This window comes from Phyllobates terribilis, unplaced genomic scaffold (assembly GCF_046119375.1).
Source record: "Phyllobates terribilis strain yellow unplaced genomic scaffold, ASM4611937v1 Scaffold_8__6_contigs__length_399053987, whole genome shotgun sequence".
Taxonomy (NCBI): Eukaryota; Metazoa; Chordata; class Amphibia; order Anura; family Dendrobatidae; genus Phyllobates; species Phyllobates terribilis.
The window spans coordinates 381,383,153-381,408,147 of NW_027362768.1; the positions used below are offsets into that span (position 1 = coordinate 381,383,153).

A 24,995-nucleotide genomic window follows, 5' to 3' on the forward strand; every position below is an offset into this window, starting at 1 on the left:
TAGAGAGAGATATAGATATAATATATATATAATCTATCTATCTATCTATCTATCTATCTATCTATCTATCTATCTATCTATCTATCTATCTATCTATCTATCTATATATATATGTGGACGGGGTATGGTGGGGGTGGGGGTGGAGACTTTAGGTCAGGAAGGATTTCACACATCTTGAGGAATGGAAGCTGAGAATGTGTCTGTTGTTTTCTGAAATTAAACTGCTTATATGTCGGACAGCGATTCTTGGATATTACGGGTTTGGTGGAACACGAGATCTTCACCGTTCCTTCACTTCCATGTTCTGTTGCATCTGACTCGTCAGCGGCTGAGAAGTTCTAGGTGGCAAACCCATTTCAGTGTCTGCATTGCGCCCTACATGCCCCTAGATTTGTGCCAATCCTGCCAGGTGTAACGATACAATGGACGCTGCTCGACAACCTTCCAACCCTAAACATGAAACGCTCATGGTCATCCACTGGGGGGCGCCATCAAGCCTTAAAGGTAGATAATGGCTGATCACAGAACCAAAGTTCAGCGGCGATCACCGGATGATAATTGAGAAGGACAAGAGAATCACCAGTGACATCAGCGGCTGCACCCAGAGCAACACAACCGTATCCAAGACAGCAAACATCTTCATGAGTCACCTAGAAAGACTAACAGCCGGAAGTCAGAATCTCTCCATCACCCACTGGTCTGTGCACAGGGGACTGGATTACAAGGGATGATGAATCTCTGGGTCTAAGGGTCACTTAACCAAGAGCCCTGCTGGTTCAGGATCTGCAAATGTAGAGAGAAAAAAAAAAGGCAACGTGGTGGAGTTGGGGAGGGGGTAGTCCTAGCCTTCTGCCAGGTATCACACGGGCGATATTGGCCTTCCACACGGGCAGAGGGTCACGTCATGAGTGCAAGTGTGCCAAGGAGACCACCCTATAAAATACCCTCATAAAAGGAGGTTTATTCTAGCAAGTGCGGCCCCTTACGACTGGCCGGATCCTCCCGTCAATTGTTATTTGTGTTCTTTATGGATTGTTACAATGTAACACTGTTCGGAATGTGACGGACAGATGGAGAATCTCATGGACTGGAGCCTCTTAAGCAGTTTAATTTCAGCTCATTCCTCTAAAAAAAATTTACAAAATCAGAAAGAAAAAAATATATATAAAATGGAGGATGGGGGTGGGGGGGCAGATGATGGTTTTGACTGACAACATGGTCACAAGTCTAGAAAAAGCACAAGACGAGCACAGGACCCACAGACCCGCGACATCTCATTATAGGATGAAGCCGCACCGCTCAGCTTCTGGGAGGAGGGTAGGAAGGGACATGGGGGTAATAAAAGGCAACAGATGGGTGAAAACCTCAGAACTTTCCAGCGCTTCAATGGTTATAAGCTGCAAGAGAGCAGAGAGCAGGGGGATTAGGCTGCCTCATGTCCAGAGGAAAAAACGGTGTTGTGAAACTGCAAGTCCCAGCATACCCTGCTTGTTTTACAAAAGGGATTTGGAGAATTTTATAAACTCAGCTAATTTCTTCCAAAAACAGCGCCACACCTGTCCTCAGGTTGTGTGTGATATTACAGCTCAAAAACACATGCAGGACAGATGGAGCAGAGCTACAATAATCATTAATTTGTTGCTTTTTCTACTTCTAGCAAACTTTGTTAAAACAAGCAGAAAATGTTTGGACTTTTAGATAAAAAAAAAACAAAAAACACACACCAGCTATTCCAATTATATAAATGTCTGAACCTGAGGAGGCAATAAAGGTTACATCAGGATATTCGACTCAGTTTATAAAGGCAACAAGTTTCAGATTTTAAGAAAAAAAGTTCTAACTCAAACAAGGATTTCCCTCCATTCACCATTATAGCAGGAAGGCAATGCGGCGCTGCCACCTTGTGGCCATGTTAGGCAATGCAGAGGTGACACTTGTACAGAAGAGGGGTAAAGGTTAACCTGCTGCAAGTTCCTACCTTGTCACCATAGCCACGATCTTTTGCCATCATCTCCCTCAATGTCTGCAGGACTTTAATACAAAGCTTCTCCTCATTTTCTTCCAGAAGTTGTTTGGTATGCCGAATTAACCTTCAAAAGTGGGAGTAAAAAAAAAAAAAGTTTGTGGTTTTTCTGCTTTTAAATAAGTTTAGGGACCTCTTTTTAAAGTATTAGGGAGTTGAAAATATTTTGTTTGCAGAAAGAACAAATCAAGCCCTTGACTCACTTGCAGATGAACTGTCCGCTCTCACACTTTTTCCGGGCGTCCGTGTTCTCTGGGAATAAGAGCTCCGGTCGGTGCAAGACATCCACCAGAACCGAAAGCTCGGCCTGAACCAGAGGGCGCAGCCGATCCTCCAAGGAGGAGACAATATCCTGAGGAGGAACAGATCCCCACTTTACATACAGTCCTTATAAAAATCAGCAACAATGAAATTGGAGCAGAATCCAAAAGTGCAAAATTATCAGCAACCGGAAGTGCAATTTAGTTATAAAAGCCAAATTCACCAAAAACAATCACCCTAAATACTCCCCGGCCCCAACACCCCTCCTCACCCTTCTACAAGAGGAGATTGGAGTTGCCACAATGACTCTCCCCGCTCACCTGCAGCCGCTCGATGATATTCCTGTAGTCCCGGGATGCCGCCAGCACAGAATCCCGCCGGACCGCGTTCCGCACCGACATCCGCCAGTTCATCGCCGTCTTCTGCACAATGTTATGACTCTTCAGGAATAAGTTGTTCACCTGACTGTCTAGATCCACGGGAATGGCGATGGCGCGGCTCTTTGCTGCAGGGAAGGAGGACGAAAAAAAAAAAAAAATCTTAGATAAGATACAAATATTTACAAACAAACTATAAAAGAAAAGTAAATAAGATACAAATAAATATTTATAATCCGACATCTGATCGACTGTTGTAGTTTCTTTTCCCAAAAAGGACAACCTGAAGATTTACCCCCAACCCTCTTCCTACCGACATCCGACAGCACCCGGATGCAGCTTTCCACCGACGCCTTCTGGGAGGGCAGGAGCCAGGAAGAGTGATAGACCCTGAAGACGGCCTGCAGGAGCTGGACAAACACCGGCTGCCGGGTCTGAGCAACGGGAGACAGCAACAGAGGGGTTAACCTTTCTATATGGATTAATGGCGGTAACACGGGAGACACGCTGCTCTGGGGCGTTAGGTGGGCGACACCTTCCATATGACAAGTGTGAACATTAAGTATATACTAAACGCAAGTGAAAACACCCACAATGAACCTGGTGACCCACCACCAGAGGTGTAACTGGAAGCTCAAGGGCCCCCAATGTAAAAGCATCAGCAAGTTCCCAATTATTATTACAAGTCTTTAAAAGTATACATCTTTTCATATAGGCCAAAAGGGACTTTGGACCCCCTTAGGCTCCAGGACCTGGGTGAGATTGCAACCCCTGCACCTATTGCACTTACACCTCTGCCCACCACCCATTTACCTCCTTCATTCTGTCGAGCATTGAGGCCTGCAGCAAAAACACGTTAAGTTAGAAAACTTAAAAAGAAGTCTTCCAGAAACACCAACAGCCCTTTATAGGGTCATTATTAGGGTTGAGCGAGTATGTTCTGTTCCGAGTATGCTCGGCCGAGCATTTACAGCTGCTCGGGGATAAGGTTGAATCGCTCCCCTGTGCATGATTTGCAACTGTTTGACAGTTTTATTACATGTGAGGAATGTGTAAGAAATAGACATTCCTCCCATGTATCAAAGCTGTCAAACAGTTGCAAATCATGGGGAGCAATTCAACCATATCCCCGAGCAGCTGTAAATACTCGGAGCTCGGCTGAGCATACTCGGAACAGAACATACTCGCTCAACACTAGTCATTATATACAATAGTGTTTAATCACTGTATAAATATAAACTTCTGCAACTTTGTAGTCAACTTCTCAATAGCTCTACAAGTGCAGACCTGATCTACCTACAGCCGGGGTCCATTCTACTGGGCATTCATTGGTTATTTAAGGAAAATGCCTGTTCCCAAAACACACAGTCCTCAACGTGGACAGAGCCTACAAGAGCCGGAGCAGAAATCCTTAGCAACACACAAAAGGTTCCCCCAGCTGAGAGTTTGTTACAATGTATCAGTCTGGAGTGAAGGTTGTTTATGGCACAGAAAGCTCCACAGGAAAAAGAAGTTCCTTCTTTTAACCACTTCATGGGTTTCTGAACCCCGAAGCAATGAAAACCAGTAACGAAAGAAGGAACTCGTGCAAAAGTAACGTCAGTTTTACACTGCTGTGCTTTAGGTTACATTTTCTTGCTTTTTCAGGCCGAATCAGACGTAGTGTGAACACAGGCTTATGGAATTAAGCAGCAGATTTGTTGCGCAAAACAGTTTTTTTTGTTTCTGGCTACTACTTGTGTTAGATTTCAAAAGTCACAAGGAGTTAGAGGCAGAAAATATAAAATCTATCTATGGCATGAAAGGTTCCTATATATCCCATCCACTTAGCTGGAACTGTAGGATGGTGAATTTCTTGCACAGCGAAATGACACCGCGTGAGAAAAAAAAACACTCATCCTTACTGTATTAGGGTATGTGCGCACGATCAGGATTTGCTTGCAGAAATTTCTGCAAGGTTTTGCATCTCTTGGCAGCAAAGACGCTGCGGAAAAAAAAAAAAAAAAGCACAAAGAATGGACGTGCTGCTTCTTATACGCACATGAAATTCCTGATCATGTACACAGATCTTGGCATTAGGTTTGCAATGAGTTTTTTTGGGGCCAATTCCGTGCGGATTTATTGCATAAAAAAAACAAAAAACAACACACAACGCACTGTGTGCACATAGCCTTATTATAACACACAAGTTTTAGCTTTTCAACTGGTGCTACATTATATCATTTTTCATCCATGCATGAAGTAACACCATTCCCCCAGCAGATGTCACTGTACACAGCACTTAGAATGAGGCGCTTTGGTTTGTGGAATTGTGATATTAAAAAAGAAATAATGTAACCTTGCAGTTTTTTTTTTACACTTTCCATTGGGGACATTTTAGACTCTTACTTCCCATCCTTCCAGGAGGAATATACAGCGGTTTCCTGATCAGAGGCAGGATTGTGACCACTGATGACTCGGGATCCACTACTCAATAGGTGATGTCACAGCTCACCTCCTCCCCCTCTCTTTTTTTTTTTAACCTAGCCTCACACTACTAGATGCATTATGTAACATAGGAGGCAAGTCAGTGACCGATCAGTGAGCTGCCATAAGAGCATACAGATGAATATGTAAGCAGAGCACCAGATAGAGCGCCGCCCCGGAGCACGAGCCTATCTCCAAACTGAAAGTAAAGATTACACAAGAACCACAGGACGGATTTCATCAACCAAGGTATCATTAATCAGTGTAACGTCGCCCACCTGACAGTTTATGTAGGTTACTGTGCACAATCCTGCTGACAGGCTTTGGACATTGGCACCTGCTGAGGAGATGGTGTCACTACTCCTGAACAGAGCTGATCGGTGCTTATAATGATTAACTGCAATTTCCACCTTATTTTAAAAAAAAAACACAAAAAAAAGTCTCCATTCAAGAATGGAGGCCTTGGTTACTGGCTGCCTCAATTTTATCAGCAGCGGCTGTTCCAAAACAAGGAGTGCAGCACTTACAAGCCCCTTGCCACAGAGCTTGTGAGCGCTGCTCTGAAGGTGCTGGAACACTGGATTCGTCGGTTTCAGTGTCCTTCGCGCCTCCGATGCTGCAGAGGCAAAAGCTGTCTAACATGGGAGCGCGTAGTTCTGGCCGGTGGTACGACAATCCCACTAGTCTGAACAGTCTATCATGAAGCCGGGGGGCAGGGAGCGGCACGGCCCTGGAGACCGAACACAAGAGTAACCCTTTACAGACTTGGAGTCCGTGACCGGCTGACATGAGATCTGACTCCTCGTGTACCTGCAGCGTTGTGCTTTGGTCCGAGAACGGCGAACTGAAGAAAGTGTTGACGATGCTCATCACCGTCTCCGTTACGTAGCGCTCCAGCACCAGGTCCGCGTGCTTCCGGTCACTGGTGCTGTTACACACCTGCAACATGAATAGACATGACTAGGCTGGCTGACAACAGCGAACACAAGCGAGCTGCAGTATATCCATTTATCTTACCCTGCAGATGTCAACCAGGAAATTCTCAAAGAGTTTCCACATGTGGTTACTGGTGTAAATCTCCTTCATCTCCACTTCTGTATCTACGTAGCAGTGATTGAGGAAGTTTATGTAGGCGATCTTCACCTGGGAAGAAAGCAACAAAGAAAGCTTTAAAGACCCGGGGTGGGGGCGGACATGGGGGCCGACTGCCGCCTCCTCCGCCACCCCAGCCATGGGGGGGGCCCCCCGACTGCCGCCTCCTCCGCCACCCCAGCTGGCACAGCCATGGGGGGGCCCCCCCGACTGCCGCCTCCTCCGCCACCCCACCTGGCACAGCCATGGGGGGGGCCCCCCCCCCGACTGCCGCCTCCTCCGCCACCCCACCTGGCACAGCCATGGGGGGGCCCGACTGCCGCCTCCTCCGCCACCCCACCTGGCACAGCCATGGGGGGCCCCCGACTGCCGCCGCCTCCTCCACCCCACCTGGCACAGCCATGGGGGCCGACTGCCGCCGCCTCCTCCACCCCACCTGGCACAGCCATGGGGGCCGACTGCCGCCGCCGCCTCCTCCTCCACCCCACCTGGCACAGCCATGGGGGCCGACTGCCGCCGCCGCCTCCTCCTCCACCCCACCTGGCACAGCCATGGGGGCCGACTGCCGCCGCCGCCTCCTCCTCCACCCCACCTGGCACAGCCATGGGGGCCGACTGCCGCCGCCGCCTCCTCCTCCACCCCACCTGGCACAGCCATGGGGGCCGACTGCCGCCGCCGCCTCCTCCACCCCACCTGGCACAGCCATGGGGGCCGACTGCCGCCGCCTCCTCCACCCCACCTGGCACAGCCATGGGGGCCGACTGCCGCCGCCTCCTCCACCCCACCTGGCACAGCCATGGGTGCCGACTGCCGCCGCCTCCTCCATCCCACCTGGCACAGGCATGAGGGCGACTGCCGCCACTTCCTCGACCCCACCAGGCACAGCCATGGGCGCCGACTGCCACCTCCTCCGCCCCACCTGGCACAGCCAAATCTGTCCAGTGCGACAATTTGAGATACAATTTAACAGCCGGTCTTTTTAAACATTGCTGCCATGCATTTCTTCTCTAGCAACAATCTGTCAGATTATTTGGGCCTAGAGTTGCTGGCAGATCTGGATACGCACTAGGGGTGGGGGGCGGCTCTGGAGGACCCATCGGAACAATTTCAGGAGGGGTCCCCTTCATGTAGGGAGGTCTCCAGCCTCACCTCGGGGATGCAGTCTTCATGAGTGACCACTCTGACAATGTCATCCAGCGGGAGGAGGGAGTTGCACTTGATCTCGGTGTAGACGTTCTTGCCCTCCGTGCAGACGGCCAGGAGCTCCACCAGGTGAATGTGATACATCAGGGGGCTGTTCTCGTCCATACGCTCCCGCTCAGATCGCATCATCTGCACCAGAGTTTGGAATGACGCCCGGTCATTGTAGAAGACCAGGACGTCCTCGCCGGAGTTCACCAGCTGCCGGAGAGAGAGAGAGAGAGAGAGAGCGCGCAAGAGACAATAGTGTCTGACTGTCAATGAGGAGGAAACCCAGAGCAGGCGATGCCGGCCAAGTCTCACCTCCGCCATCACTATATCTTGGCACTTCTTAATGAAGCGGCCTTCAGCCTTCACGATCGTCTGCAGAAACTTGATGTACTGAACGCTGCGGCCGTGTGTCTCGATGCAGTGAGCGAAGTGCTGGACGACGCGCTCGTTAATCTCACTGCACAACTGGAAGTTATTCATGAAGATGTGCTGCATGGTGACCGCTTCCAAAATCTACAGCGGCAAGGAGGGAAAAAAAAAAAAAAAAAAAAAAAAAAAAAAAGGGGGTGAAGCGAGCAGTGGGTGCCAGCAACTCTGCAGAGGTGCAGGCCCGGGCTCCTGGGCTGCAAAGTAACGTGGAGGACACGTCTCACCATCAATTGAACCATATAAGTGTCCATAAGAACCAGCGTACAGCATTCAGTTCTTCATTTACAAAATTGCTGTAAGGCAAATAAACCTTAAAGATTCTAGAACGATTAAAATGTAACCGTTGGTTTAACTCTTTAATAACTAATGTGCAAAATGAAAACAAAAACAAAACCAAAACAAAAAAAAAAAAAACACAAAAGTTTGTGTTGGTCATTGCTTTGAGGAATTTTCCAAATACTGGAATAGGATTGTTTCCCTTCAGAGACCACAAACCTGTTCATGGTGGGTCCAGTGCTCAGCAGAGAACAGATACAATTGTATCCAGTCTGAACAAGGCGCAGCTGTAGGTTTCTGGGTGTTTGCAATAATGTATCAGTCCATAATCTGGGCATTGTGTAGACTGGATACAAAAATGTATCAGAGCAGGACCAGCCATGTACCGACGTCTCCAGATCCCCCCCCAGTATCTCACCCCGGACCAGCCATGTACCGATGTCTCCAGATCCCCCCCAGTATCTCACCCCGGGGGTCAGGAACAGGTTGATGTGTTTGTGCAGCAGAGCCTGGTTCTGTTGGTTTCCAGCACAAAAGTTCTGCAAGAACTCGTGAGCGATCCTCATGATCTCCTGCATCCGCGTGTCCTCGCTCTGAAAAAGAGTGAATTGTTCTGAATAAAATAAGATCCAGATACATTCACATCGATAATCAGGAAAAAAGGAAAAATCCAATCCACCTTCTCGTACGGGATCTGCAGCAGCTCCAGCACCACCGTGTGCGCTCCCATGTTACGCAACAGACGCTGCTGCTGTTTGCGGTTTCGGCGTCCTGACGTGTTCTCCTGCACACACAGCTTGCTGAGACGGAGCAAGATCTAAAGGGTTTAAAAAAAAAAGGCCGAGCTTCAGCAGAGTTCCTAATATCTAAAGGTAGGGCCGGGTCCCTGGGTCTCTAGGACCTACCTCCCGCACCACTCTGTAGTTGTAGCTGCTTGTGCTTTCCGGTTTCTTCGGGGTCCGGGATTTCTCCTGGCAAAACCATCAGACATTTATATGAAAACTGCACAATTGTGAGAAGTCCATGCCCATCCCCCGACAAGAGGCGGAAACCAGAACGTACATCCTTGGCATCTGCAGTCCCAGGCGGCGGCGGCTCCGGAGCTCCTTCTGGACCCGAGCCCTTGTACACCCAGAGCTCAGACTTCTCCACGATGGACCTCAGCTGATCCAAGTCTTGTTTGATCTGCTTGTAGTTATCAACATCCTGACTGGTGACCAAGAGCTGGACCTGCAGAGAGAAGCCGTGAGAAGGACCTCCAAGGCCACAACCACAGACATGGAGGCGCCATCACCAGCTCCCACCTGCTTAAAGGCCTGCAGAACCTCCTGTCGCTGGCTGAAGTGCCGGAAGAGGAGCTGCAAGGCTCCAGACACCAGCGGGGGATAGTCATGCATCGTGAGGTGCAGCAAGACACGGAGAAACGTGCGGCCACCATCATCGTCCAAGTCCAAAGGAGAGTTCTCCTCACTACAGAGGGAAGAAGAAGAATTCAAGTCTGCTAATACATATCAGCAAGAGCTTACTGATCACTATCAGTATGTACCAGACAATCTTACCATGCATCTCTGAAGCCACCACTAGGGGGAGCTCCCTGTATACAGAGATACATGATAAGATTCTGTCTGCAGCCACCACTAGGGGGAGCTCCCTGTATACAGAGATACATTAAAATCCGTATACAGGGAGCTCCCCCCTAGTGGTGGCTGAGGACAGGATCTTATGCATCTCTGTATACAGGGAGCTCCCCCTAGTGGTGGCTGAGGACAGGATCTTATGTATCTCTGGATACAGGGAGCTCCCCCTAGTGGTGGCTGCAGACAGGATCTCATCATGTATCTCTGGATACAGGGAGCTCCCCCTAGTGGTGGCTGCAGACAGGATCTCATCATGTATCTCTGGATACAGGGAGCTCCCCCTAGTGGTGGCTGCAGACAGGATCTCATCATGTATCTCTGGATACAGGGAGCTCCCCCTAGTGGTGGCTGCAGACAATCTTATATTGTTTTGTAATACTTGCCTTCCTCCAAAGATTCCTTCTGCTTGTTCCTCGATGTGCTCAAAATCCAAAGTTCCTGAAAAAATATATACAAGTTAAAAAGTTTAAATATATATATATATATATATATATATATATATTTGTAACTACTTCCTTAGGGCTACATTACCTGGCACCACTGTGGTGGTATCGGAGCCATCCCCGGTCTGAGCGTTGCTCTCATCAAACTCACTTTTGAAGATGCAGAGGAGGCAGGAGATGCGATAATCCAGGCGGACATTGAGAATAAACTAAAAGAATAAGAAGCCTCAGCTTTACGGGAGCCCGGGAATAACACTTATGTTGGGTCGGCCCCATGGCTTGCGCCTCCATCATCCCACACAACCTAGAAATGACGAGGTGCGATGATCCGTCCTGGAGCAGGATCACTGAACCTCCCTGTACCTGTAGGATCTCGATAATCTTCAGCTTGGTGTCCATCACCAGAATGTCCTCCTTCTCCGGCTCCCGTTGAGGTTTAATGGCTCCTTCAGGGGCCGCCATGGGGGTCATTGGAAGGAAACCACCACCGCGTAACACGACCTGCGTCATCAGCTCTCCGACGCCGTGTATGGAGCGCATAACGTTACTGCTACCTGTGGGTCAGAAGAGGCAGAGTCAGCCAATGTGGCCACCAGTAAACTTCTCAGCTACGTTCCCAACATCCTGGGAGCCATAAAGACAACCGTTCATCTTCTAGGGGATATTCTAGACAGGTGAACAAAAAAAAAAAGAAGTCGCTGGACCCGTTCGCCCCCTTCAGATACCTTGCTTTTCATCTCCTTTGCCCATTTTATTGGCCGAGAAGTTGGTGGTGAGGTGCACGCAGTCCAGGATCGCTAGGAGGATCTTGGTTAGCCGCAGGAGGTCGCTGAAGTTGTAAAATCCGAAGTAGATGAGATTACGCGCCAAGTTGACCACCTGAGGAGGAGACGATGGAGAGGAGTCAGCGGAGGAGACGGTCAGCGAGATAGAGGCGAGTCACGGTAGAAAGTCACCTCAAAAGTCAACTTGTTCTTTTCCTTGTCCGAGAAAGGAAACCTCTGTCCGACCACATCGCGCAGATATTCCTCCACAAACTCCATGGTCTGAGCAAATCTCTCCTTTATGTCGTCCCTGGAGGTCCCGTTGCTGTCGTAGCTGCAGGGAAAGACACGCTGGGATCACTGTGCACCGGGGTCAGGACGGTCATTGCTGATCATCTACATGGTGACTTCCCGAAAAAAGAAGTTATAGTCTAAAAATCCAAAAGCCGCAGAGGTCGGTGCGAAAATAGGAAGATTATTTAATACCTTTTTATTTCAGACACAAACTGTATCACTTAACCAAAGGACACATCCCTTTAAGACAAGGCTGAGAACTTCTGCTATGGTACAGATTCATTGTAGTTGGCTGCTGGATATAAAGCCGGCCGGTCGGAACGCCCCGTACATAATCAAACCCCCACCCCACTTCCACTTACTCCTCGATGGCGATCTCAGAGGGGATTTCGGACCACAGACGTGCGTACTTCACCGGGGTCACTTGTTCCTGGGGGTCTCGGTCCACGTGCATGTGAAGCATCAGGCGGGAGAAAGACGCTCGCAGATCAAACGGCAGGTGCTCGTCCGCCATGCAGCGCAGTATGAGGTCGACATCCAGCTGCCCCGAGATGTCATTAATGGCCAGATACTGTCGGTCCAGGCACATACGGGCAAAGAGGTTGAGCTGGTACCTGCAGGTACAGGGCAGAGCAGAGCGTGGGGCCACCAGACCAGACTGGACAGGGCAGGGCAGAGCAGAGCGTGGGGCCACCGGACCAGACTAGACAGGGCAGGGCAGGGCAGAGCGTGGGGCCACCGGACCAGACTAGACCGGGCAGGGCAGGGCAGAGCGTGGGGCCACCGGACCAGACTGGACAGGGCAGGGCAGAGCGTGGGGCCGCCGGACCAGACAGGACAGGGCAGGGCAGAGCGTGGGGCCGCCGGACCAGACAGGACAGGGCAGGGCAGAGCAGAGCGTGGGGCCACCGGACCAGACTGGACAGGGCAGGGCAGAGCAGAGCGTGGGGCCACCGGACCAGACTGGACAGGGCAGAGCAGAGCGTGGGGCCACCGGATCAGACTGGACAGGGCAGGGCAGAGCAGAGCGTGGGGCCACCGGACCAGACTAGACAGGGCAGGGCAGAGCGTGGGGCCGCCGGACCAGACAGGGCAGGGCAGAGCGTGGGGCCGCCGGACCAGACAGGGCAGGGCAGGGCAGAGTGTGGGGCCACCAGACTGGAGTGGCCTGGACAGGGAAGAACGTAGGGCCACCGGACTGGAGTGGCCTGGACAGGGAAGAGCGTGGGGCCACCGGACTGGAGTGGCCTGGACAATGGAAGAGTGTGGGGCCACTGGACTGCAGGGGGATTCTCCGGAGGGACGCCGGGGCGCCAGTGTCTTACCTGTAATAACTCAGAACATCTTGATCTTCTTTCTGACCCTCTTTGGCGTCTTGCGCCAGTTCCCTGATGCTCTTACTACGAGTCTCCTTATTACTGTCCTTCCAGAAAAGCCAGACCTCCTCCTCATCCTCCCCGGCCTCTAGCGCGTTGTCACCACTGGGGAGGCCTTCAAACTCAAAACGAGACAGGACGAGCCTATAGAGAAGGGAAGAGTAGGAGTACGAGTCATCAAGTGCCATTCACATATAGAGACAGACTTAAAGGGGCGAGAAGGAGGCGCCGTACGTGGGGACACTCGCTTTAGTCCGGTGCATTAGACGGAGTCCACCAAATGCACCTGCAGCCATAAAATGCTTCCATCATGGCCAGATGGTGAGGAGGTGGCGTATGTCTGAGGCCTCCAGCATGCAGGCTCCTAGGTGGCCATTGAGGTGCACACCACTCCCTTTAGCTCAAGTGGAGATGGCCACGTCCATGCACATCCTCCTATCCTATACGTGGCCATGTACACTGCAAAGTGGCATCCAGCCCGAGCATGGGGGGCTCCTCTCCTGCACCAGATCAGAGGGGAACTGACTCCCAGAACCAATCGACTGATAGGATCAGTGGAAAGATCACTACTCCGAACACTGTAACGGCTGAACGGCACCACGAGATCTACCACTCGCTGAAGGGTTATTAAAGTCTTCGGAAATGGGCATTGTCAGACAGTGCTGTAAATACAATTTTGCAACGTGCGGCTTATTAACATTTGTAGGCGTTCAGATATTATCACTTGTTAACAGCTCATTGCCCTGGACACCGACCACCGCTGCTAGAAAACACAACAACATGTGCAGTGCTCAAACTAGACAGCAGTGGTGGTCGGTGTCCAAGGCAAAGAGCTGTAAACAAAAAGTTTTAATATCTAATCATTTGCAAATTCTAAGAAGCAGTAAACTGCAAAAAAGTGCAAGAAGAATATTTATCTGCGAAGATGGAAATAACCCAATAAAAGCTGCAGTACCGCTTACTGCCACTACTGCACATATGGAGCAGTGTTGGTAAGTGCACCACAATCAGATAATGGGTGGGGGGGGTGCGCGGAGTTAGAGCCCCACATGTAATACTGATTACCTATCATAAGGACGGGACATTAGTATTAACGGCAGAGAACAATCCCTTTAAATAATGATCAGACGTTGAAACTTCTTACTTGGTCTCGATGAGGATGTCGGCATTGGTCGGGTTTAATACGGCCTTACAGATCAGCTCCTGAGTGACCGGGATGGATTTATTCATGGAAACGCAGAGATCAGACAAGTAATCCAGGAACCTATAGAAAAGGAAACAAAGAAGTTCTGAGTAAGACACAAAATCCACGGGAGAGCGGCTGTAAACGCAGCAGGAGCCCCCCACATCCGCCCTGGAGCGCGGCCTCACCTCGGTTCTCGATTCTTTCGCACCAAACTGACAAACGTATCGATCTCGGCTGCTGTAATGTGCTTCTCTAACAACTTGCGGTTATTGTGCAGCAAAGCCGTGATCGTATCTTCTGCCAAAACATCGTAACCAATCTGCTTCTGCATGAAGCCGAACTGCTTTGCGATGTATTCCTGTGCGGAGAGGACCAAAGAGGTCTATGAACACTACATCAAAGTGAACCACCACTAGGGGGAGCTCTCTGTATACAGAGATACATAAGATCCTGTCTGCAGCCACCACTAGGGGGAGCTCCCTGTATACAGAGATACATAAGATCCTGTCTGCAGTCACCACTAGGGGGAGCTCTCTGTATACAGAGATGCATAAGATCCTGTCTGCAGCCACCACTAGACGGAGCTACCTGTATACAGAGATACATGATAAGATCCTGTCTGCAGTCACCACTAGGGGGAGCTCCCTGTATACAGAGATACATGATAAGATCCTGTCTGCAGCCACCACTAGGGGGAGCTCCCTGTATACAGAGATACATGATAAGATCCTGTCTGCAGTCACCACTAGGGGGAGCTCCCTGTATACAGAGATGCATAAGATGTGCTGTCTGCAACCACTAGGGGGAGCTCAGACTTATTTGTCTCCACAATAATCTTAAAGATAAGACATCAGTAGAGGATTTGGGGGTCCATCCAGCTCCTATTCCCGCACCTGGTTTTTCCTGTAATCTTGCTGTGAATGTCTCAGTACTCTGTAGCAGAGCCGACATATGTGTCTGAACGGTGCGTGTCGCTGATCTCCGAGCTCCTCCAGCCTCAGCATTGGTCCATCCCTACAGTCCGTGAACGGCGCCTGCAGCAGCTTGAAGATCTTTTGGAGGAGACACAAGTCGTTATCTGGAGGCGCCGGACGACGCGGCCTCGATTCTGCACATGGAGGACACTCGCCTGTTTGAGGATATTCTGCTCCCGCATCAGCTTCTGCCGCTCCCGGTTGGGTTTGTTCACCAGAACCTCCAGGACATCCTGCCCAGAATTCACACCAGCGGTCACAAAGTAGACCAGCTCCTCCAAAAGTTTAGTCACAGCCCTGGTGAGACGCAGAAGAACGTAAGGAAGAACTCGGCAGAAGAAGGTCACATTTATATCAATACTTTGTATCCAATGCTTCAGTCATGTCCAAAAAAACCCTGCCGGCTGCTGTCATCTCTGGATTAGGATTTATCTTCAGACGAAAGTCAGAAGATGCGCCCTGACAGCTGAGCTCCCACAATGCAATGCAGGAAGTGAGCCGAATTATGAACGCAGCTCTGGATGAAGAGCTGACATCACACAACACAGCTAAACAAAGCATGAACTGAAAAAGTTGTGAGATCCTGCAGGTAACTTCTAGACGACAGCCTGCAAACTGAACTTTACAGGAAGCCAGCAGAACTATGAATGCAGCTCCGGATGTAACTAGAGTACAAGAGAACCCCCAGAAGAAGCATACTGCGAAACGGCGTAGGGGGTTCTGAGAGGTGATGCTGTTCATATGGGCGCATCATGATCGGCATATATTGAAAACTTAACGGTAGCGTACCAATATATGTATACTAGCTATTGAGCCCGTCCTACGCCCGGGTGGCGAGCATTTTTATTGGTATATGGTCTCCCATGCTGGTATGTGCTGCCCCCATCATCCCCCACATCCTGGTATGCATGGTACCCCTCACACCTTTCACGCTGTACACACAAAGAAACAAACACATACTCACCGTTCCGTGTGCTCCAGCGCTGCGGTGTCCTGTTCTGCCGGGGGAGGAGTGCGGCGCCGGAGTGCGCGCGTGTCCATACCGCGCTGTCCGACCCCATTTTGCTGAACACACTGCAAATGTGTCTTCAATAAAATGGTGGCAGATAGCGCTATGCGCCGATTCAGACTCCTCACTCCAGCCCCGGTCTCCGGCAAAGAGAGGCGTCGCGGCCAAGCTCCTCCCGGTCAGGTAAGTATGCAAGTATGGCGCCGGAGATCACGGTATGCGTTCAGTGTCTACACATAGCGGGATCTCTGACGCCATACACCTCCTCTTACCTGTAACGGCTGGATGCGGTCTTCTGTCTGGAGCCAGACCCCGCGTCGCGCATGCGCCGTCTATAGAGGCTTCAGACAGAGGGAAGCATCCCCCGCTATATTATAGATATTGTCACATGCTGCTAGGATTAGGGGTAGTACTATATACATTGGATCATATGGCGGTATGACAGAATAGGCTCTTTATACTATACCTCCATTGACTGCCATGACAGGTAGATGTGTGCGCGCGCCTCTTTAGCAAATCTCTATATACATTGCACATTCAGATTTGCTGTTACTACTGGTATACACAACCTATTCCAATATCGCCTGCTATTGCTCCCTGTCTCTTAGCGGTTTTGGAGGGGGGTATTTTTTAGCATATGGCTGGGATAAATAGGCCCTGTGTCATACATACTGTAGGTCAGGCCATAACCCCACTTTCCATTTAATAGACTGGTGCAGATGTAACTTGTTTAGTTTGAATCGGATGTATCCCAGCGATACCTACCGCCGCTCTCCACTGTTGTCCCATATGTTTTATTGTTTATCTTTATCGTAGTTAAACAAATATATGATTCTAACTTCGCTAGGATCATTTTCATCCTGCAGCAGAAGTTCTATTGCGATGGATCATAGGTGGATATATTAGTCATTGAAGTGTCTAGCGTGTTTGTTGAATGATTTTTGGACATTGATGATTATTTATAGGAAGCCAGCAGAACTATGAATGCAGCTCCAGATGTGACCAGAGTACAAAAGCAGGGCACAATTGAGGCAAGTAAACACGTGGTCAAAATTGTTGGTACCCCCTCGTTTAATGACAGAAAAACCCACAATGGTCACAGAAATAACTTGAATCTGACAAAAGTAATAAGAAATTAAAAATCTATGAAAATGAACAAAATGAAAGTCAGACATTGCTTTTCTGCTTCCACAGAATTAAAAAAAAAAAAATTAAACTCATGAAATAGGCCTGGACAGAAATGATGGCACCCCTGAAAATAATGTGACAAAAGGGACATGTTAAATCAAGTTGTGTCCACTAATTATCACAGGTGTCTACAATCTTGTAATCAGTCAGTGGGCCTGTATATAGGGCTACAGATACTCACTGTGCTGTTTGGGGACATGGTGTGTACCACACTCAACATGGACCAGAGGAATGAGTTGTCTCAGGAGATTAGTAAGAAAATTATAGACAAGCATGTTAAAGGTAAAGGTTATAAGACCATCTCCAAGCAGCTTGATGTTCCTGTGACTACAGTTGCACATATTAGTCAGTAATTTAAGATCCATGGGACTGTAGTCAGCCTCCCTGGACGTGGCCGCAGGAGGAAAATTGATGACAAATCAAAGACAGATAATACGAATGGTAACAAAAGCGCCCAGGATAACTTCTAAAGAGATTAAAGGTGAACTTCAAGCTCAAGGAACATCAGTGTCAGATTGCACCATCCGTCGTTGTTTGATCCAAAGTGGACTTCATGGGAGACGACCAAGAACACCACCATTGTTGAAAAAAAAATAAACAAAAAAGCCAGACTGGAATTTGCCAAATTACATGTTGACAAGCCACAAAGCTTCTGGACAGATGAGACAAAAATGGAAAGTTTTTGGCAAGGCACATCAGCTCCATGTTCACAGACGGAAAAATGAAGCATATCAAGAAAAGAACACTGTCCCTACCGTGAAACATGGTGGAGGCTCTGTTATGTTCTGGGCTGCTTTGCTGCATCTGGCACAGGGTGTCTTGAATCTGTGCAGGGTACAATGAAATCTCAAGACTATCAAGGGATTGTAGAGAGAAGTGTGCTACCCATTGTCAGAAAGCTTGGTCTCAGTCGCAGGTCATGGGTCTTGCATCAGGATAATGATCCAAAACACCCAGCTAAAAACACCCAAGAATGGCTAAGAGGAAAACATTGGACTATTCTGAAGTGGCTTCTATGAGTCCTGACCTAAATCCTATTGAGCATCTTTGGAAAGAGCTGAAACATGACGTCTGGAAAAGGCAACCTTCACACACGAGACAACTGGAGCAGTTTGCTCATGAGGAGTCTCCAAAATAGCTGTCGAGAGGTGCAGAAGTCTCATTGACAGTTACAGGAATCGTTTGATTGCAGTGATCGCCTCAAAAGGTTCAACAAAATATTAAGTTAAGAAGAAGAACCATCATTTCTGTCCAGGCCGATTTCATGAGGTTAATATTTTTTTAATTCTGTGGAAGCAGAAAAGCAATGTCTGACCTTCATTTGTTCATTTTCATAGATTTTTAATTTCTTATTACTTTTGTCAAATTCAAGTTATTTCTGTGACCATTGTGGGTTTTTCTTTCAATAAACGAGGGTACCCACAATTTTGACCACTTGTGTAAATGCTTGACTGCCAATCCTAAGAAGTCTCTTGAGTTATGAATCTCCACAAACCACAGATGGTTGTGGCCTGCTGGGACCTGTAGTGTCACGACTGATAGGTTGCAGTGTATCCGGCACCTCTCACCTCCTCTCGTTCTGGGTGATTGTTCCTTTCTCCAATTTTCCAGCGATTGAAGACAGGACTTTGCTGGCATCATTGGCAAAGTCCAGATCGCGCACCTCAGCGGGTGACACTGGAACAATGGCGAATGCCTCCTTGTCTTCTTTTATGGGGGATGTGCCGATCTAAGAGACAAGCATGGAGCATGTGACCAGGTATAGGACAAGGACGATAAAGCCGTCGGGCGTCGCTCACCCTCAGCATCACCGGCTTCTCCTCGTCTTTGTCTATGGGGCTGTTGGTGCTGTGCACCCAGGTGTTGGTGCAGAGATGCCGCAGTCGCACGTACGAGTTCCTAAAGAACAAAATACAAGTATGATCACTTATTATGGAGGAAGAAGACGGCCCCCCCATATGCGGCATAGTACCTGGGCACCAGGCTGTCGCCACCTCGGAGCGTGGTGGGGTCCAGCTCAAAGATGGAGGAGATGTCGTTGCCTTCGGGGACGGACACCAGCGTACACTTGATCTTCTCAGAGTCCATACAGATCCGGGCGCGGGTCGGATCTGGTTCTGCATCCATCTGATGAGGAAACAAGATTCGGTGAGCGATTTACAAACCGATTCTCCAATTGTGAAACTGAATATGCAAATGAGCTGAAACTCCGGGAAAAATGAAATAAACAAAGAAGGAAAAGTTGGTTCATCCACAGCAGCCAACAAGGAGCCAGCCCGTCCTGCAGCTTTAACAGAAGAACATTGCAACATTGTAACATTCCGCTCCAGACCGGAATAGAAACTCCACAAAGCTGAGGCTTCAGCCCACCGGACCCTGCAAAGACCATCTCCTACACAGTCCTTATATACACGGGACGTCACACAGCGTAATCCCCTCCATCTACCAGGACCAGATGCCACCAAAGAAAAGCCGAGAAGGAATCCTCCCCCTGGAGACCCCAGAGCTTTGTCCATGCAGCTGAACAGCTATTCTCAAGCTCGGCGGTGGGGCAAGGATCAAGACCGGGCAATGGACGCCCTGTACAAAGGGCAAACTGCTTTCTTGTAGATCTGTGGATTATGAAATGGACAAGAAAGCAGACGCCAGCCACAATGAACGCGGAGGAGGGAAAAAAAATGGTCAGGAATGGCTTAATAAGCTGGTGGCCTTTAGGCGGCCATGCCGTCGTATGATGAGGGTCTATCGGCTAGCCTTTTACTTACGGAAACCTCAGACTCCAGACTACCTGCATCATAGTCAGGATTTACCTGGGGAAAGAGAACCGGAAGGTGAGCCATACCCGCATGGGCGGCCGGAGGAGCGGTACCAAGCCTGGGAAGTGGCCACTATATTACACTGGGCACATGCCCCCTGACCACCTTCAGTTACCGCTGCACACCAAGCGTAACCTTCAGCCTCCTCAGCAGTCACTCACCTCCGCCGCCAGGTAATGCCCAGTCGCAAGGTGCTTGAATCTGAAGAGACTGTTCCAGTAGCCAGCGCCCCCTCGGCAAGGGTCATGTTGTACCACCTACAAGCAAGAATAGATTAGTTGGGCAAAGACTGGGGAGGGGGAGGGAAGTTTGGAAAACTTTGTAAAAGTTCAAAAAGTCTAATACAAAGTGGCAATTAGGCCGATGGATTCACCACGAGGGCCACGCTTGGGGATGAGGGGGAAGGATTGGGGAGTCGAACCTCACTTACCTCCACTTCCCATAAAGCCTTGGAGCTAGTAGCCGAAGTGGCCGACTGTCGGCCGGTCGTCCTGAGGAACACGTACTGCTTTTTCCGGTGCTCATCACATGTCAAAAACTTCTCTTGCTCGGCGTGGAAGAGCCGCACCACATCGCCCTGAGGAGGAAAACCTGGGTCACTGAAGGCAACACCCAGCGGGTGAATGTTATTTCTGGAGGTCTGATCCGGTTACAAGTTAATTTTTAAAGGTCCAATTTGGATTCAACCAACTAACCAGAAAAACAAACAAAGCACAACAACAACACACAAGTTTATCAAAGAAAAAACAGTAAAAAGGGACATCTTGCCATTTGAATTAGGATCTAGACCAAACCCAAGTAAGTGGTCCAAGTCCCCCCTGCAGGCACCAGAGTCCCCTGTACTCACCCCCTTCAGGATGTCGTCCTTATTATCGCTCCACTTCATGAACAGAACAATCTTCCAACTTGTGTTACAATTCACAGAATTTACCTGGAGCAAAAAAAGAGGAACAATTACCCAATAAATCGCAGGTGATGGCAGAACGGAGCACGACGACTTTGTAGAAGTTCTTAAAGCAGATATGCAAAATGACTCTTCAGAGGAAAAAAAAAAAAAAACGCAGCATTTAACTCTATAGCGCCACCTATTGGAAGCAGCGATCCTACAAGTCACAATCAACCCTTTAACGAGTCGTGCAATATGACTTCGGATAAAAGCCAAATCGGATACAACTTTACTACACGAACAGTGCGGCCGACAAGATGTTATTAGGTACGTTACATGGCCTCTAATGAGAGTCTCCACCGGGAAATACTCTGAAGACCGAACCAATACTCATCAATAAACCAAAGGGGCAATAATCCAACTATAACCAATCACAGAGAAGAGGAGGCTCCGAATCAGCGACCAACCGAGCGCTCACCTCATTACATCCAAGATTATCCGACAGCTGATGACTACTGGCATGGAGAGGCTGCCCGGCATTTACAGGGTTAAGAACAACTTTATCGCCAATCACAACCTGCAAGGAACAAACATTTATCATCACTTGGGAGGAAAATAAACGGGAATTGTAATATAACTGCTCTAATACAAGAATATAATACATACACTATGGAGAGCAGTGAATGTTAGTTTTCCTTAATAGCGCGCACACTGTAGTCGCAGCGCGGCTCCTGCTGCACTCAGCCGTCATGTGTGCCCGCTATTAAAGACCATGAATATTCACTACAATCCTGTCCCATAGGTTGCAGTGAATATTCATGCTCTTTAATGGCGGGCACACGAGACCACAGAGCCTTGACAGTAGCCGCGCTGTGACTACAGGTGCCCTATTAAGGAGAGTGAATGGTCCTGCTCCCCATGCACACAGTCCCGGCACAGGGAGCAGTGACTATTTCGGCACAGTATCGTCCAGTGCGATGGCGCACGTCAGTTACGCCATGCGCAGCTCACACAGTGAGATCGGTGTCGGCTGCAGAGCGGGACACAGCGCTGGAGGAGGATGAGGATGAGGACGAGGAGGATAATTGTTTGGGGGTTTTTTTGTGCAGCATGACAGGGATCAGAGGGTGCCATGCATATCGGGAGGAGGGCTGCCAGGAATACCAGGATGGGGGATATTAACAGAATTGGGGGACATTACCCCTATAAGTGTTAGCAGCAGACCCCCTCCCTCTTAAACAGGGCATCATGAGCACATTTTTTGCTTAATTTTTTTTTTCAATTTTCCTCCTCTAAAACCTAAGTGCGTCTTATGGTCCAAAAAAATACGGTAACTACCATCATACTGCCAGTGTATATAGATGATTGTACAGCATGTCACGCATTGCTCTGCTCTCGTGGTTGTATGGTTGGTGGCCGTGCGCAGATCATAGATTCTGCAGACTATAGTATATTCCTTAGATCTCCCGGGGGGCCGTGCGGACCGGACAGCAGGACAGAAGGGAACTTCCATGCACTCAGTCTGACCCACATACAATGCTGGAGACCTGGGGCAATGCAAGCAACAGAAAGCGGAGGCGATGGAGCCGAGGGGGCGCACGAACAGAACGTCTTAGTTACTTCATATCGTATCCTGGAAAAGCAGAGTGAGGCGATAAAGTATTCCTGTTTCCAGGCAGATCTGGCCTGCAGGACTCTAGGAAAGCTGGGTGACCTCCTCTATGTAGCACATGTCATCACCAGCTCAGCCATTTCCCAGTGATTATACATGTTAGGAGGTTGGTGCCTTTAAGAGCTTCACTGGTCATCATTTTATTAGGTTTGTGTCCTATAATTAGTGTGCGGGGTAATAGGTGATGAGAAGCAGCGCCCCCCCGGATACTCACACTGTCCCCTATGGAGCGGAGCTTGTAGAAGGGCTGGATATAGAACCAGGAGCCTTCATTGCCGGCCTCGTCCAGCGTCACCCGCATGGCGTTCTTCTCCAGCAGAGCGGGCAGCCGCTTGTTCACCGTCAGATACTTATTACTCTTTAAATGAAGCATCTGACAAGGGGAAAAAAACAACAAGAAACAGACGGTTATAACATACAGATGTAGCAGAGCCGAGAACGTCAGACAGTATGGGGAAACAACTAACCAGGTGCCCAGAAAATCCAATCTACTGGCAAATATCAAGTGCCAATAATCAATATAAAGTGACATCATCATATACATAATGATTGCACCAGCAGAATAGTGAGTGCAGCTCTGGGGTATAATACAGGAGGTAACTCCGGATCAGTAATGTATATACAATATCCTGTATTATACCCCAGAGCTGCACTCACTATTCTGCTGGTGCAGTCACTGTGTACATACATTACATTACTGATCCAGAGTTACATCCTGTATTATACCCCAGAGCTGCACTCACTATTCTGCTGGTGCAGTCACTGTGTACATACATTACATTACTGATCCTGAGTTACATCCTGTATTATACTCCAGAGCTGCGCTCACTAATCTACTGTAGTCAAATACATAAAGCAATGTTGGACTGTACCTGGATAACATTTCCATACTGGATGACTGTCCCCAGGAGCTTGCGATTCTCCGTCTCATTCTGTTTTTTCTCCAGATCTGCTGCATGCTAGAAGAAAAAAAAAAAATATGGACGAGTTATTACATTTTTCTATAGCAGTGTTTGTAATGATGCAATAATCTCTCACCACCACAAGGGGCAGTAAACATGAGATTCTGAACAGCATCTACTGAATAGCGGCTGTCGTGCGCAGAACCTTACATGTAACTTGTTGAGCAGGACAGTGTCGGTGGTGCTACTTGCTCCGGGTTTTGCAGCTTTCCAGAACTGTTTCTGTGCAGAATATCTGTTCATGGGGCAGAGCCTGAACAAGCAGTCTGTAAGAGAACATGTAACACATGAGTCCATGGTGCCCATCACTTAGGTTCTGCACTCATTGATCCGGCCATTATAGAGCAGAGCCGGGCATCGTGCCCGCGGTACATTAGAGGCAGCGGTTGAGGGATTAGGAGATAATAGGACGACAGCTGGAGCGTACGACGGCTTATGGTCCAGAGACAAATGAGTTGTGCAGATTAAAACATCAAATACCACGAACAGAAGCTACAGGAGGGAAATGGTTAATACGCATGGCCTGCATCTACAGCTGCAGCAGCCAGAAGTCGCCTAAAATCTGGCTTAAAGGGGGAGTCCAGTCTGCACAAGGTAATAAGTGGATGATGGTAAAGCTGCAAGGCTGCAACAATAAAGGTTCGTATCGATACAAGAGTTACACTGAGACATTATCAGAGCCAAGACTGACCGCTCCTCAATAAGGGGCCACTACCACCCCCATCATCACTGGCCTGCAATGGAACCAGTCAGGTCACGCAATCACTTTGTTCCCTGATGAAACGGACATTTTGTGTGGCAAAACTGTAAAGTTCAGACTTGTGGTTTTCTTTCCCATGTTAACTCCTAGGCCGATCACAACCTCGGGGGCAGGGGAAAACTTCTGTAAAAATCGCCAAGGAGCCAGATGTTTCACTCACTGAAACATTGCACTTTATTTTAACTTGTGACAACCTTTGCAGAAGTTTTGGTAGCAGCCATATTGGTTGTCACCCAGACCCCTGAACTATACCATAATGCATCCCTTTTTTCCGGACGACCCCCCTGACCCTGTAATTGTGGCCATATTGTTTGGTTTTGCAACTTTTCAAGATCCTGATACAAGTACAACTTCCAGGAGAGAATAGTGGAAAACTTTAAAAAAAACTTTCCTTTTTTGTTACAAAAAGTTTTAGAAACTTTAAAAAGTTTGATAACCCAACCAAGACAAAAGGAGCGTGACCCCAGCGGAGGAGAAGGGGTTAACCCCTTGTTATGCAGGCTGCTCCTGGGAATCTGATGGTTGTCTGGGAAGGAGCAGGAGCGGCCACTGCGCTGCCCTTATTTGGTAATTAGCTGCAGCAAGAGGAGGAGGATGAGGATGAGGAGGAGGAGGGAGGTTTAATAGGACGATCCAGGATCAGATCTGGCCTGGAAGAGACCTGGATACAACAAGGGGGCACAAGCGTTACAATGTATCACAGGTCCTTTCCTGCCAGGAATAGTTTTGTGCAGGAGGCGGTAAACACCTAGAAACTTCTATTAGGGGTAGAAATGATGGGGGACCTCTAGGTCTTCAAGAGCCACACACCCTAAAGTGACACTAGCTTCGAATGCATCATGTAAAACCAACACTGGGGGGGGGGGGGGGGGGGGGGGTGTTGAATTTACTCTTGTTCTGATGCAATTACTTC

The 24,995-nt window shown here is 48.9% G+C and overlaps 1 protein-coding gene across 6 annotated transcripts in view; it reads right to left on the reverse strand.

Moving 5' to 3' along the window:
* ITPR1 (inositol 1,4,5-trisphosphate receptor type 1) overlaps positions 1 to 24,995 on the reverse strand; it is an 84,454-nt gene that overhangs the window by 24,596 nt on the left and 34,863 nt on the right. For 3 of the 6 annotated variants that reach the window (XR_012247819.1, XM_073645036.1, XM_073645035.1), the window contains exons 5-40: positions 23,473 to 23,588; positions 23,233 to 23,319; positions 22,575 to 22,733; positions 21,167 to 21,265; positions 20,650 to 20,733; positions 20,233 to 20,379; positions 19,964 to 20,059; positions 19,752 to 19,796; positions 18,959 to 19,113; positions 18,786 to 18,885; positions 18,555 to 18,715; positions 14,945 to 15,086; positions 14,709 to 14,867; positions 14,001 to 14,173; positions 13,774 to 13,893; positions 12,579 to 12,773; positions 11,616 to 11,867; positions 11,152 to 11,293; positions 10,921 to 11,074; positions 10,559 to 10,749; positions 10,284 to 10,404; positions 10,136 to 10,190; positions 9,420 to 9,585; positions 9,178 to 9,345; positions 9,021 to 9,086; positions 8,795 to 8,932; positions 8,583 to 8,708; positions 7,723 to 7,923; positions 7,369 to 7,620; positions 6,145 to 6,270; positions 5,938 to 6,066; positions 2,975 to 3,095; positions 2,605 to 2,789; positions 2,227 to 2,375; positions 1,979 to 2,090; positions 1,365 to 1,397 (exon numbers count right to left, since the gene is read on the reverse strand). Coding sequence is in view for 5 of the 6 variants with exons in the window: in XM_073645036.1 (XP_073501137.1) it covers positions 1,365 to 1,397; positions 1,979 to 2,090; positions 2,227 to 2,375; positions 2,605 to 2,789; positions 2,975 to 3,095; positions 5,938 to 6,066; positions 6,145 to 6,270; positions 7,369 to 7,620; positions 7,723 to 7,923; positions 8,583 to 8,708; positions 8,795 to 8,932; positions 9,021 to 9,086; positions 9,178 to 9,345; positions 9,420 to 9,585; positions 10,136 to 10,190; positions 10,284 to 10,404; positions 10,559 to 10,749; positions 10,921 to 11,074; positions 11,152 to 11,293; positions 11,616 to 11,867; positions 12,579 to 12,773; positions 13,774 to 13,893; positions 14,001 to 14,173; positions 14,709 to 14,867; positions 14,945 to 15,086; positions 18,555 to 18,715; positions 18,786 to 18,885; positions 18,959 to 19,113; positions 19,752 to 19,796; positions 19,964 to 20,059; positions 20,233 to 20,379; positions 20,650 to 20,733; positions 21,167 to 21,265; positions 22,575 to 22,733; positions 23,233 to 23,319; positions 23,473 to 23,588 (4,925 nt within the window). In the remaining variant the exon portion in view is untranslated. The remainder of the gene's footprint in view (positions 1 to 1,364; positions 1,398 to 1,978; positions 2,091 to 2,226; positions 2,376 to 2,604; positions 2,790 to 2,974; positions 3,096 to 5,937; positions 6,067 to 6,144; positions 6,271 to 7,368; positions 7,621 to 7,722; positions 7,924 to 8,582; positions 8,709 to 8,794; positions 8,933 to 9,020; positions 9,087 to 9,177; positions 9,346 to 9,419; positions 9,586 to 10,135; positions 10,191 to 10,283; positions 10,405 to 10,558; positions 10,750 to 10,920; positions 11,075 to 11,151; positions 11,294 to 11,615; positions 11,868 to 12,578; positions 12,774 to 13,773; positions 13,894 to 14,000; positions 14,174 to 14,708; positions 14,868 to 14,944; positions 15,087 to 18,554; positions 18,716 to 18,785; positions 18,886 to 18,958; positions 19,114 to 19,751; positions 19,797 to 19,963; positions 20,060 to 20,232; positions 20,380 to 20,649; positions 20,734 to 21,166; positions 21,266 to 22,574; positions 22,734 to 23,232; positions 23,320 to 23,472; positions 23,589 to 24,995) is intronic. The other 3 variants (XM_073645037.1, XM_073645038.1, XM_073645039.1) reach the window with 3 other exon arrangements.